The sequence below is a fragment of the Anser anser genome (genome assembly GCF_964211835.1).
Source record: "Anser anser genome assembly, chromosome: 18".
NCBI lineage: Eukaryota > Metazoa > Chordata > Aves > Anseriformes > Anatidae > Anser > Anser anser.
In genome coordinates this window covers 5322895-5335782 of record NC_139739.1, presented here as the reverse complement: position 1 = coordinate 5335782, position 12888 = coordinate 5322895, and the positions used below count along the sequence as shown (strand labels likewise).

Sequence of the window (12888 nt, the reverse complement as noted above, 5' to 3'; positions counted from 1 at the left end):
TAGCAGTAAAACAAAATCTACTCCTTCTCTCTCAAGCCCTTTTCACCTTTCCTGAAAACTAGAGTTGCTACCCCTGAGAGGTCAAAGCTGAAAGGCAGGAGGGAAGGAAAAGGATTTATGGGTAGGAGTCCCAAGATTTTGGAAACAAAACACATTGCTTTTCCCCAAATCACCCACCTTGCTCCAGCCCTATTGCATTTTGTAATGTCTTTAGTAGTTTTCTGAAATCTGTCTGTTTGGGGACAAAGCTTTTGCAGCTCCATAATTCCCATAATAAAAGGCTGTTCGGGAAGCTATTTGGTGATTTAGTACAGACACGCTTTCGTTCACACACTCATGCACACATATCCAAGGGTATGGGCGCTTTCTCCATCCATGCGTTTAATAAACTTGAACCGCAGCCATTTCTGTTGTGCATGGCAAGGCGTGTAAAGCAAGGACTGGGGGACAGGGAGGACGGCTGGGAGTTAAAGGCTGTTTATGTGAATTAACGCTGAAGAAAGGGAGCTGCCTGACAGACCGAGGGATTGATATCCATTCCAGATTGAAAGGAGACAAGCAGGCTCAAAAAGGCAGCAGCAGCAGAAGCTCCCCTGGGCTGCCCCCATCGACACCACCGTGGAGAAGCCCATGGGTGTGAGGGGGGACCTGAGGGCTCCTGCAGCCTGTGTCAGCCCCGGGGACTGCCTGGGGGTTGCCAGCTGCTGAGCTGCATTTGGCAGCTCTTTGCTTATCATGTGCATATTTGTCCTGCAGAGCCTCAGCTGAGCCCCATCCAAGTTGTTTCACAAAATATGCACTCTTTTCCAACAGACAGCTTAGAAAACTCAGTCTCAAAAGAGACAGAAGCTCGATGTTTCTTCCTTCTCTACATCTTTTTACTCTTTCTCTTGTGCTGGAAGATGAATGGTTCGGATGTGTCTGCAGTAACACAGGCATGGCTAATCTGCCTTTCTATTGATGACCTGTTTCTGAATGTCCTGGCCTGATTTATGAAAATGTACTGTATTTTGCACCATGTTTTGATGTTGCTCTGTTAGGACTGCATGCAAACTGCAGCAGAACAGTGATGCTTATTCATTCAAACAGTGAAGGGCTGGCTGGGAACTGAATGAGCTCATAGTTGTTGCTGTCTTCACTTAAAGAAAGGGAAACAGGAGCAAGCGGGTATCCTAAGCCTAGTCATTTTTTCCTTGACCATCAGTTTGTTTTGCAAATCATAATCTTGAAAGCACAAGGTCATGGTATTTCTCGAATCGCTCATATAGCAGGTTTTTAGGGCTGGATTCTTTTTTTAACTCTCTCTCTCTCTCTCTTTAATAAACCCTGATAAAGTTGAAACTGAAGTCTTTTTGCCTGCCAAGTGTTCTTTCTCTTGCTATTGCTTGAGCATTAATGAATCTAAAATCTGAGAGCCTGATTCCCATCTCTTACCAGAGTAATGCAGCAGTTATCTGTATTGACTGGGAGAGTCTCAGCCTTGTTCCAGCCCCTGTGTGCTGAACTGCTCTTCACACACACACAGGCCAACGAAAACAACAGCCAAATCCCACCTGTGCAGTGCAGGAATGCTTCAAAAGCCACTGCTCAGGCAGGGAGGCTCTACCCAGTGGGAGGATGCTTGGCAGGTCACCTGCCAGAGGCCCTGGTGCAAGAGGGCTGCTGGGGAGTGGGGCTGCAGGGGCTCGGTGCTGTGCTCTGCAGAGGACACTGCGGTGATTGGGAAGCATCCCTCAGCTGGCATTTCTGTCTGCAAGGCACAGAAGTTTACCTCTTCTCTTAAATCATTAGGAAATGGTTTCAGTCCTAGGTTGATCACCCGTGGGGACAGCCTAATGCGTTAATTAGGTAAGATGCACAAACACGAGGTGTTGCTAGCTGGAAGCAGAAGTGGTGAGGAAGGCACTGGAAGCTATTACCTGGCCCCATGCCCTACGAAAGAAAATCCTTGTCTTCAGGCCATTTACTTGTAAGTGTGGTCCAGCCTGCAGTCCACAAAGGCAAGTGAAAGACCTCGGGGCAATCAGCCCCCAGGCTGACTGTTTTCCTCAGGGCCACCTTGTTTTCCGCTTTGATCTGCTGCCTCTCAGGTGGAAATCATCACTTTGAGACTTTGCACAGTTTCTCTTCTCGCCAATATCCCAGAGAAAAGAGGGAAGGTAGAAAGCAGCAGACAGAGCTTGTTAGCACATAGGAGATTTGTCTGGTTTGAGAGCAGCATTTAAAATACAAAAAGGCAACAGGGATAAGTGCAGTGCCAGCAAGGAATAGAAGTTGTTCACTTACAACAGTAAGGTAACATGGGGTTACCTTACCTCAGAAAAGGATCAGATATACCAGGCACTGCCTGAAGGGCTTCTGACTTCCTGCCTGTGGGACGGCTTATTAGATGTTTCAGGTGGGAAGTAGGATGCAGCTCTTGCCCCGGGAGTGTGACACTCACATAAGCGTGCCTTCTGCAGGGATGCAGGGACAGTGTCTGCTCTCTTGCTCCTGCCCAGGCACACTGCTCCCAGAAGGATGATGTGCTCCTGCCTCCAGCCTTTCCTATAGACATTTCTGCAGGCTCACCTGAAGCTTTTCCCAGAGTTTTGCAAGGTCTTATCCTCCCCAGCTCAGCCAGACTGGATCAGCATTATGACGAAGAGGATATTGTGCCAGTGGCTTGCGCTCAGCTGGAGCTGGGACTCCCCTTGCTCACCTGCCTGCTGTGAGGCCCTGATCTTACGGTACATTCCCCCATGCTCTGAGGATTTTGTGGCAGCAACTGGGTTTGCTGTACAGCACAGTGAGATTGGATCCGGATAGGAGCTTTCAAGAGCTCCTGTAAAACACGCTAATGTGAGAATATCCCTAAAAACATAATCCTGGCTGTAAACAAATTTTATGTTTTCCTGCTGAAACCAATGGCAATGATAAGATTTTGACCTTAAAACAGCCCATACTTGCAAGGGAAGCATTGCTAGTGTCATGATAACCTTTTTTTGGTACATTACCTAGGCTCAGACAAGCAAGGATGGAAATGGATTTGCTATGGAACTGTCTGAAAGGGGGTTGTTGTTGTTTAAAGATAATAATATTAGGAATGCAAATTATTCCACAAAAGCTGGTGGTATTTAAATATGATTTAAAATCATTTAGCATTTAAACAGAAAAGTAGAAAATGGCATTAAATTCAGATGAGGATGAGACTATGCATTTTGGAGTCAGAAATATTAAATACATCCACAGAATGGGATAGATGGCCTTGCTGGTAATGGATTGTGAAGAGTTCAGGGTTTTAATAGAGCATTCCTTCAGATCATCAGCATGGTAAAGTGGTAGTTAATAAATTATTCGACGTGTACATTCACTCATATATTTTAACTAGCTGTAATGAACAGGTCCTGTCAGCTCACCTAGGTGCTTGCAATAGCTGCTAAATTGCTTGAATGAGATTTAGTAACTCTCAGCAATATTGATGTCCAGAGCTGCATGTAATAAATAAAGTGACATCAGGACTAGCTTGAGCAGAACATTGTGTAAGACCTTTGTCAGGCTTGTAGTGGAGATGAAGCTGTTTGGCCCCAATGAACATCACTGGGCATCAGAGAGCCCCTTCCCAGTGATTAGGATTAGGCTGATGTGACCAGCTCATGCTTTGGCACCCGTAATGGGACTCCTGAAGAACCAGTTTGGGGTTGACAAGAGAAATATGATTCCTGCTGAATTAGATGTACAGGCAGTTACCCACCTATTCCTCCCCATGTGCAAGTGGTACTCCTTGGGCTGCCCACAAAGTAGAAGAGGAGGATAGTACAGTCTGGCTGAGCTCTGTGGAGAAGAGGGAAATCCTCTCTTACTGCCATTATGCTAGGACTATCCTAGTGTGGAGTGGAAATTAAGGAGAGAAAGAAGCTGTTCTTTTATCTTAGATTATACTAGAAATGTTTATAGCAGAAAAAAGCCTGCCTGTTAAAATGATGCCAAATTATACAGGCTATTAAGGGCACACCAGGCACCTTTCTTGTTATTCCTAGTTGTCCTCTGAACTTGGAGCTAGTTTAAGCCTATATCCTTTCTCTTCCTCCCACTCACTTTCCCAGCATGTAGTGTACTTTATAATTTCTGAAGACACTCATTAATTTTTTTCTCTTTCTCCTTTTTTTCAGGTTTCTGACAGATGTGACTACGTCTTTGTCAATGGAAAGGAAATGAAAGGCAAAGTGAATGTCATAGTTAATTTTACTTACCAGCATCTGAGTGCCCCTTTAGAAATGACAGTCTGGGTTCCTCGTCTCCCGCTGCAGATAGAGGTCTCTGACACAGAACTAAATCAGATCAAGGGATGGAGAGTCCCCATCATCTCTAATAAGAGGTAGGTTTCATTAGAGGATGTTCATTCTGGGTTGTGCACTTGCCAAAGACCTGTCAGGGCCAGTGGATCTGAACATGCTTATTTGGCCTTAATGCAATTCCGGTGTGAATTTGAAGGTCACCAGACATTTATTCAGTAGGCTTCTGCACTGGACTTACGAAGGAAATGGAAGCTGCAGGTTGCACGAGCCTACGCTGGAAATCAATTTCCCTTTATAGTGCTAGTGAATGAGACAAAAAGAGCCAGCTGGCCAAGCTGGGCAGGGTCAGCCATGGGGCAGCAGAAGACACCCCACCAAGGACCAGCTCTGCCACAGCTGGCCGGTCTCCAGCCTGGTTCACAGGTCCTGCCACATAATTTGTTCATTTTATTGGCACAATTGGTGCTTGCTTGTTTCATACTAGTGCTGTAGGGTCCAGTGACACTGATGAGAGCCCCAAAGTCATGGCACTGCTAGAGTAGGGCTTTGAGGATAACTGTCTGCACCCACAAGTCAGTGGTATGTGAGGACAGGACAGAGAACGTATGTAGGCAGATCTAGACTTTGTTTTAGTTGTCAGTGTTATTAAGATCCAGAAGAACAAATGGATGAAGTAGACACTTGCTATTCTCTCCTACCTATGAAGACATCTTTTATTACCAGGTTTCTGTTAGTACCAGAGCAGAGAGATGGGCATTTTGGTGGCAACCTGATTTCAACCTGAATGTCATACAGAAAGAGATATGTAAGTATGTATGACAGAGATTTCCATGGCAACACCAGGATGTTTATGGGAAGATCCAGCGTGAAAAAAGTGCAGGTGTCCTGAAAGTAAGGACTTAACGCTGGGAATCATGTGGGAGAGCTTCGTAGAGGACAATGTAGTAGTGAAGCTAGCAAGACAGTTGGTGATTTTAGCAGCTGTTTTGGAGACCCAGGCAGCCTGAAGGCCTCAGTTACAAGCAAGAGAAATGAGGTTAAAATGGGGTTAAAGTGGGGTTAAAATCACCTGAGTAATTTCAGAAATGCACTGACAGAAACTGAAACAGAGCAATGGGAGGGGGCAATGGATCTTTGTTCCACCGTCAGGGCTGCAGACTTATGCCAGCAATAGCTCTTCTGTTGCAAACTCTCCTAGCACCAATGTCTGATAAGTTTTGACTCTTGGTGTCCTTCCAGACCAGCCAGGGACAGTGATGATGAAGAAGAGGATGAACGGAAGGGAAGAGGATGCACCCTTCAGTACCAACATGCGATGGTACGAGTGCTCACGCAGTTTGTTGCCGAAGCCTCGGACCCCGGAGGCCAGCTGAGCTACTTACTGGGTTCTGACTGGCAGATTGACATCACCGACCTGGTGAGTGACTTCATGCAGGTGGAGGAGCCAAGAATTGCTAAGCTACAGGATGGACAGGTTTTGATTGGACAGGAGCTTGGAATGACGACAATTCAGGTAGGAAAAATTCATTACTTATTCCCTTTCCTCCATTAACCCACCACTTTAGGAACCCAGGTATTGATCAGGTGTAAAGCAATAAAGCAGCTTCTTGTGTTAGCAACAGAAGTTGGAGCCACAAATTTCTCAATGGAGCACAAAGAAAAAGATTATTCCAGTGATACCACAAAGTAGAAAACAAGTTAACAAGCACAAGTAAAAAAAAATAAAATAAAAAAAACCCTCATCATTCCAAATTGTTAAACCAGAAAATAACAACCACAATTGTCAACAACACAATTTGTCAGGTTTGGAGAAATGGAATTAGAGATTATGACTTTCTGCAAAATCTCTAGATTTTTAAAATGATTTTCCAAAGCTCTGAGATTTATAATGATTCCACAAGTGCACATAAACCTTTGGGAAGAAAGATCCGAGGCAAAAAGGCTGAGTGCAAGTTATATTTAAGGAATACGTCTTAAAAAGTGCTTTAAAAATGCTCTGTACCCTATATGGATCATTAAATTCAACTTGCTTGCTAATGAACATCTTTGGATGTCATGTTTCAGTGCACTGACCTCCATGCATATTTTTTAACAAAACAAGCTTTCTTTGTCAATTCTGTATACAGTACCATGAGTGTTTATTGTAGCAATATGTTTATGTTAGCCTTTCTTTCAACGGGAGAGGTAATACTGTTATTTATTCTAAGGATTGTGTATAAATCTGTAGATTTCATTATATACATACTACCTAAAAACATGGTCATTAACAACATAATTCCATTGAATTCTTCATTCCACATGAAGATTGCATTTAAAACATTTAATGCATCTGAAACAGGTGTGGCTATCACTGCAGATGTGAGTAGCATAGCTGATTACAATTACATCGGTAAAAGACGTGAGCATTCTATTGATGCAGAATACATAAAATGAGACTAGCTGTTTCTTAATCATATTTTAATAGTGTCTGTTAAGAGTAATTCTGCCCATTAAATATCACTTGTCTATATAATAGTATCTTTGTGTAGCTGTTTTGCTTAGTGCTATGCAAAATGGCTGCAGCTAACTTTAATTTTTCTTTTCAGATATTGTCCCCCCTTTCAGATGCTATCTTAGCTGAGAAGACAGTGACAGTCCTGGATGAGAAGGTGACAATAACTGATCTGGGAGTGCAGCTGGTAACTGGATTATCGCTTTCTCTGCAGCTGAGTCCTGGAAGCAATAAGGCCATCTTTGCTACAGCAGTAGCACAAGAGTTGCTCCAATCTCCGAAGCAGGTACTGTTGCTCACATATACCACATTGTGGAAGGACACTGCTCTAATTCACTACACCCAATCTTACAAGCTGATGGGATCAAGCAGGTTTTTATTAATAATAGGCTAATAAAACATTTTCTTTATGGGCACTTTCGTCTGAAGGCCACCAGGTGCCTTAATAGAGAAACAAAGATCTCACAAAAATAGCACAATGTCTAAGCAACACGAGTCAACAAATAAGCATGCCCCATCTGTCTTGGCTGCATCCCTCAAATAACACATGCAACTCAATGATGTGTCATAAATAAGCAGCAGAAATCACCTCACACACACACCCCTTTCTGTCCCATCCAGCACTAACCAGATCAGAGCAGATACTGCCAGCTACGTTTCTGAGTTCCGCCTCCTAACACAGGCAACTAAATCAAATTTTTAAGTCCATCTTTAAATGAGAAGAAGGTATTTTGCATGCTGCCAAATGCTTCATCCTTTTTTGCTTCCTGTAACCATGTTAAATAGTTAAGGAACATCCCTTTCATTCCAATTCATTACTAGAATATGAATCAGCACCAACTCATTTCCTGATACATGATTTCATAAATCTTTTTTTTTTTTTACCTGTTTTTCTTAGTCCCCATATTAGGGATCACTATCATATGATGCTCCCTTTCTCTTCAGTCAGACCTTTCAGACCTTCCCAGGTTCTCTTGGCATGATAAATCTTAACATGTGCCCGAAGGAAATGTGAGATTTTTCTCTTCACTGCCCATTAGCTTTGTTCCTGCCTTTGCCATGAGGTTGCTCCATGAGCAATACCAGATGTCCTCTTTTATGTCTTGTGGCTCTAAGAATGGTTCAGCCAAACTTTGCATTGCTCAAGCTCTCACAGATCTAAATCCTCATGCTGACCCATCCATATGCTGGCACAGTCCCTGTGCACAATTACTGAGGGCTTTAGGACTTTGCCACATCTCCATCAGTTCCTGTTTGATATTTGTCCTTGTGCTTCTGTCTACATTTCAGATTTAAACTTTTTTTTCTAACCCAAATCCATCACTCTGGGACTTACGTCAAGGATGCACTGGGCTCTTAACTCTTAAACATGTTCTGAGCTTTAAAGGTAAATGAGTGCGGCACACACATTTGAAATCTGGCCAACTGTTGAGATGTGTTAATTCATCATAAGGTCTTATCCTTGGGATGCAAGATGAGAAATAATGCATAACTGCCATCTTTATAGGGTGATAAAAATCAGGCTCCCATAGTCTTTCAGGAGTTAAGAAATCAATGCCAGGCATCTAGAAATAAGGTCAGTAAGCTAATCCATTGCTGACATGGGGAATTAAACAAAGTACCTTGAAAGCAGCCCCAAAGCTGCATTCGATGGCATTTAGTCCCAGTATACTGCCCAGCTATGACATTTCTGTTCCCAGAAATGGAGTCTAGATGAGTGCCTCTCTAGATAGAGGGGTATCAGAACAACGTCAGATCAGTATTAAACCAGCAAGGAAAGTTTGCACCCTCCTCTCTCCAAGGCCTGACTCCGTTTTGAAAGGCATCTGATTCCTTCCATTGTTTAGTACGTGATTTACAGAGAACAGTCCCTATAAGCAGAGCAATGCAAAATTATTAAACAATTATGCAGGTTTAAGCAACACAGTGGAAGGATGAGAGCCGATGGTATAAATTCTATGCAGCCTTCAAGAAACATCCAAAGATTAATAAACACAAAGCCGGGATTTATGACAGTGTCAGCAAAGTCTTAGGGCTCAGTCCTGAAATAGAGATAGAAGCAAATCTCCCATTGAAGCACAGGGAGCTTTATGGCTGTAAGGATTTCAGAATCAGGCCAGTAGATTATGCACAACACAATCCCAAAAGACTGGAGGCCTATCTTCTGTGATTTGAACAGGTAAATGACTATGTGCTGAAATTATTTAAAAGCTAATGATAAATATTTATTCTCTGCATGTACATTGAGTTAAGATGTAAATACAGTCTGTTTGAAAAAACGGTTTATTTAAAGAAACAAGACTCCTGTAACCATGCTTTCAGCAAGTAGGATTATAAATCTATTGGTTGGGTGGTTGGGTGGTTGTCTGCCAGGATCCCCCTCAGAGCAAGGTGGGCCTGGCTCCCTCCGGGCAAGAGCGTACATCTTTTTAGACACAGGAGAATCCACTCATCAAGCCAGGAGTCTTTCTGGGGTGGATTCTGCAGTGTTTAATCAGGTGCAAGTAGCGCAGCTGAAACAGAGCAAGTCAGACAGAAGCAGGAATTGGGGTCCCGTGGAGCTATCTGAATTTCGCCTGTAAATGATTTGTTTATGCCAAGAGTTTTTCAGGTAGCACAGCAAGTTTTGATAGCCGCTTGAGAGTCCTTAGAGGACCGGATTTTCAGAAGCAGCCGAGCACATGTTTTCTGAAATATAAGAATTCTTTAAAATGTCTTAGTTAAAAACCAAAAATCAAGGTTCACAAAAACCCTACACATTGCACATGCAAGTAAAGAACCGGTACTCAAGTCTGTCCCATTTACATTCAGTAAACCTCCTTGCACTCTGAAGTACACAATTTGTACTGCTGTGACACAAGATTAAATTTCATTATTGTCTTGCTTTTAATTGCTAACAAGCATGAAAATTATCCTGACCATTTCCTCAAAAAGCAACTGATCTGTTTCCTCTGCTTGCATAAAACACTTCATTTGAGAGACAAAAATCAAAGACTTAAGGTACAGATCCATGTATGGGTCTATTTGCTATATTAGGTGTTTTTTAACATGTGTTTTGTGTAACAAGAGGAGACTTTGTATTTTAAGCAGTTTAGAAATAATGTAACATATTTTTTCATTTAAATATACAGCAGTAAATGATCTCAGTAGCTGGTAATGCCTTCTGACATGCAATTTATTATGATGCTGAAGTAGATTCTGTGGAGCCCAGGGGATACAGCTCCTTTAAGCACCTTTGGGGAAACAAATCTTATTATCAATGAGTGTTTTAAACTAGTATTTCTTTTAGCATTAATTTTCTTGCTCTCCCTTTTATTTCTTTTCTGGTTATAAATGGTATATGGATCTTGTAAGGAGGAGGAAATAGACTGGGACAGAACATATTTCCCTAAGCATTTATTCTGAGTGTGTGTATATTTGTTTTATACAAAATAGGAAGCAGCCATCAGCTGCTGGATCCAGTTCAGTGATGGATCTGTCATGCCCCTGGATATTTATGACTCCAAAGACTTCTCCTTGTCAGCTACATCTCTGGATGAGAAGGTGGTCTCCATTCACCATGACCCCAAATTCAAGTGGCCCGTGATTGCAGCTGAGACAGAAGGCCAGGGGACACTAGTGAAGGTGGAGATGGTGATCAGTGAATCATGCCAGAAATCCAAAAGGAAGAGTGTCCTGGCTGTTGGAAGTGGCAGCATTAAAGTGAAGTTTGGGCAGAGTGATGCCAACCCTAACATCAGCGATAGTAAACACAGGGGAAGTGGTGTCCACCTAGAAAATCATGCCAGTGACCGGCGTCAGAAAACCACTTTGCAGGAGAGAGCTGGGCCAGACGGCCAGTATTACAGCTCCTCGATGGGCCAAGAACAAAGCAAAGGGACCACCACTCAAAAGTCTATTTTAAGTAAAAAAGAAGACAGAGAAAGCCTCCTGGACGATGACAGTCATCTGCAGAACATCCCGATAGATTTCACGAGCTTCCCTGCACAGGTGGATCTGCCGAGAAGCAACGGAGACTTGGAAGAGAATGACCTTGTGCAGACCCCTAGGGGACTCAGCGATCTGGAGATAGGAATGTACGCTCTGCTGGGAGTCTTTTGCCTGGCAATTCTGGTCTTCCTTATCAATTGTGTCACTTTTGCTTTGAAGTACAGAAACAAACAAGTTCCCTTTGAAGAACAAGAGGGCATGAGCCACTCTCATGACTGGGTTGGGCTGAGCAACAGGACAGAACTTCTGGAGAATCACATAAATTTCTCATCTCAACAAGATGAACGTATTACAGCCATTGACAGAGGAGTGGACTATGAAGAGAGCAAATATCTCCTCAACACAAATGCTCCCAAAAATATTAATGGACAAGCTTTTAGGTCTACTGAGTCCACATTCACTGAAGGGAAAGAACAGAAAAGTGAACCAACTACTTCTCCTACCTCTAAGAGGAAACGGGTTAAATTCACCACCTTTACCACCATTTCCTCTGATGATGGATGCCCAACTGTCAACTCCATCTTGATGAGCAGTGAAGATGACATTAAATGGGTTTGCCAGGATATGGACCTGGGGGAGTGCAAAGAACTTAAAAACTATATGGAAAGGTTACATGAAAATTTGTAATGAGACACAAAAGACTTCTTTTGTTTGGTTTGTTCGTTTGTTTGTTTTTCACTCACCTTCTGCCTTTAATTTTGGGTAGTGGGGCAAAATGTTGTACTGATAACAAGAATCAGCTGGTGGATAATAACTCCATGGAGCCCCCAAAAGCCACCCAAAAGCAGCTGGGAGAGCAGAGATCCTGGACAGCTCTTAAAATTCAAGTCTTCTCTGTGCTCGGAGACGGAAGTGAGAAATGTGTGAGATTTTTTGATGCATGGTAACATGACAAAAAACCTAGCAAAATAATATGGTCTCATTCTCTGAGCTTTCCAAGGAAATCAATAAATATAACAAACTCCAGTGCAGTTTGGATATTACAAAGTTCGCACAGCTCTACTGTTCAATATTCCAAGCTTTGGTTAAAAGCAAAAAATTGGTCTCAGAATAAATAGATCAACAAAGACAGCATGTCATTCAAGCCACATGCAGAGAATATCCATCCAAGAACATTAATTTAAAGCTGACACAAACCAACAGTGTGAGCAAAGCAGCTCCCAGAGCTGCAAAATCATGAGTTTCCAAAGAATGTGGAGGGGAAAATGGAGTAACTGGGCTGTTTACAAACCAGCATGTTTGCCTCCCAGGCACTGAGAATGGATACACATATACAGCTAAAACTGAAACTGTCTTTTTAAGTAGATGCCAAGGTAATAAACTTTGCCAGCCAATTTTCAGTATTTCTTAATTTGTAAGATAGGAGAAGATATAACCTACACTCAGAATACCACTCATACAAAGGAAGGTCTGTTTTGGAAAGTTTGAGAGAAAAAGCTATTTTTAAAAGCCCACTTTCTTTGGTTGTCCTGTTTCAAATTTATATTCCCAGCCATTTCCCAGGAGTGCTCCCCGTCCGGTGTTCTGAGGGCACTTGCTAGCATCAGTCAACTTTGGGAGCGTGGTGGCTTCTCCCTTCCCTTCCATGCACACTCGCTTCTCCGTGGCGCGCTCTCACCCACCACGGACACTTGGTACCAAGCCAGTACTTGCTTTACATGATGCCATTTACCAAAGTTGGCCACTCTCTCTAGGGTAAGTGTAACTTGTGCTGAACTCAGACACAAACAGCAACTGCCTCTTTGTTCTCCCCCTACCCAGGAGAGGTCAGGTTGTTCAGTTCCTCCTGCTCATGCTTCTTTAGGCCCCTGCTCAGCATGTTTAGAAGGCACCCAAAGGTCACAGAGGAGTGCTGCACATCCAACTCTGTTGAAATCTGAACAGCTAAACACAATAGATAAATTTGTTTCTGCCAGAAATGATGGTTATCTTTTGTTTTCCTCTGATAAGGATGTACATATGGTAGGATTTCAGTGATTTCCCTTTGAGTCTGATATACCCTCCAGCCCTAAAACCATGACATTTTGACGTGTATTTTTTGTGTGGTCCAAAAGCAGTCTCCAGTGACCAGTGGCAAAGTGCCAAGGCGTTAACTAAATTCCAGCTTATATTTCAAGTTTTCCTCTATTT

General features: G+C 42.8%; 1 protein-coding gene across 13 annotated transcripts in view; it reads left to right on the top strand.

Annotated features, from left to right (window-relative positions):
• TMEM132D (transmembrane protein 132D) overlaps positions 1–11902 on the top strand; it is a 288591-nt gene extending 276689 nt beyond the window's left edge. For all 13 annotated transcript variants that reach the window (XM_083803690.1, XM_083803691.1, XM_083803698.1 and 10 more), the window contains 4 exons: positions 4152–4357; positions 5517–5790; positions 6863–7054; positions 10204–11902. In XM_083803690.1, coding sequence (XP_083659816.1) covers positions 4152–4357; positions 5517–5790; positions 6863–7054; positions 10204–11385 — 1854 coding nt within the window. In that variant the 3' untranslated portion in view covers positions 11386–11902. The remainder of the gene's footprint in view (positions 1–4151; positions 4358–5516; positions 5791–6862; positions 7055–10203) is intronic.
• The last annotated feature ends 986 nt before the right edge of the window (positions 11903–12888 follow it).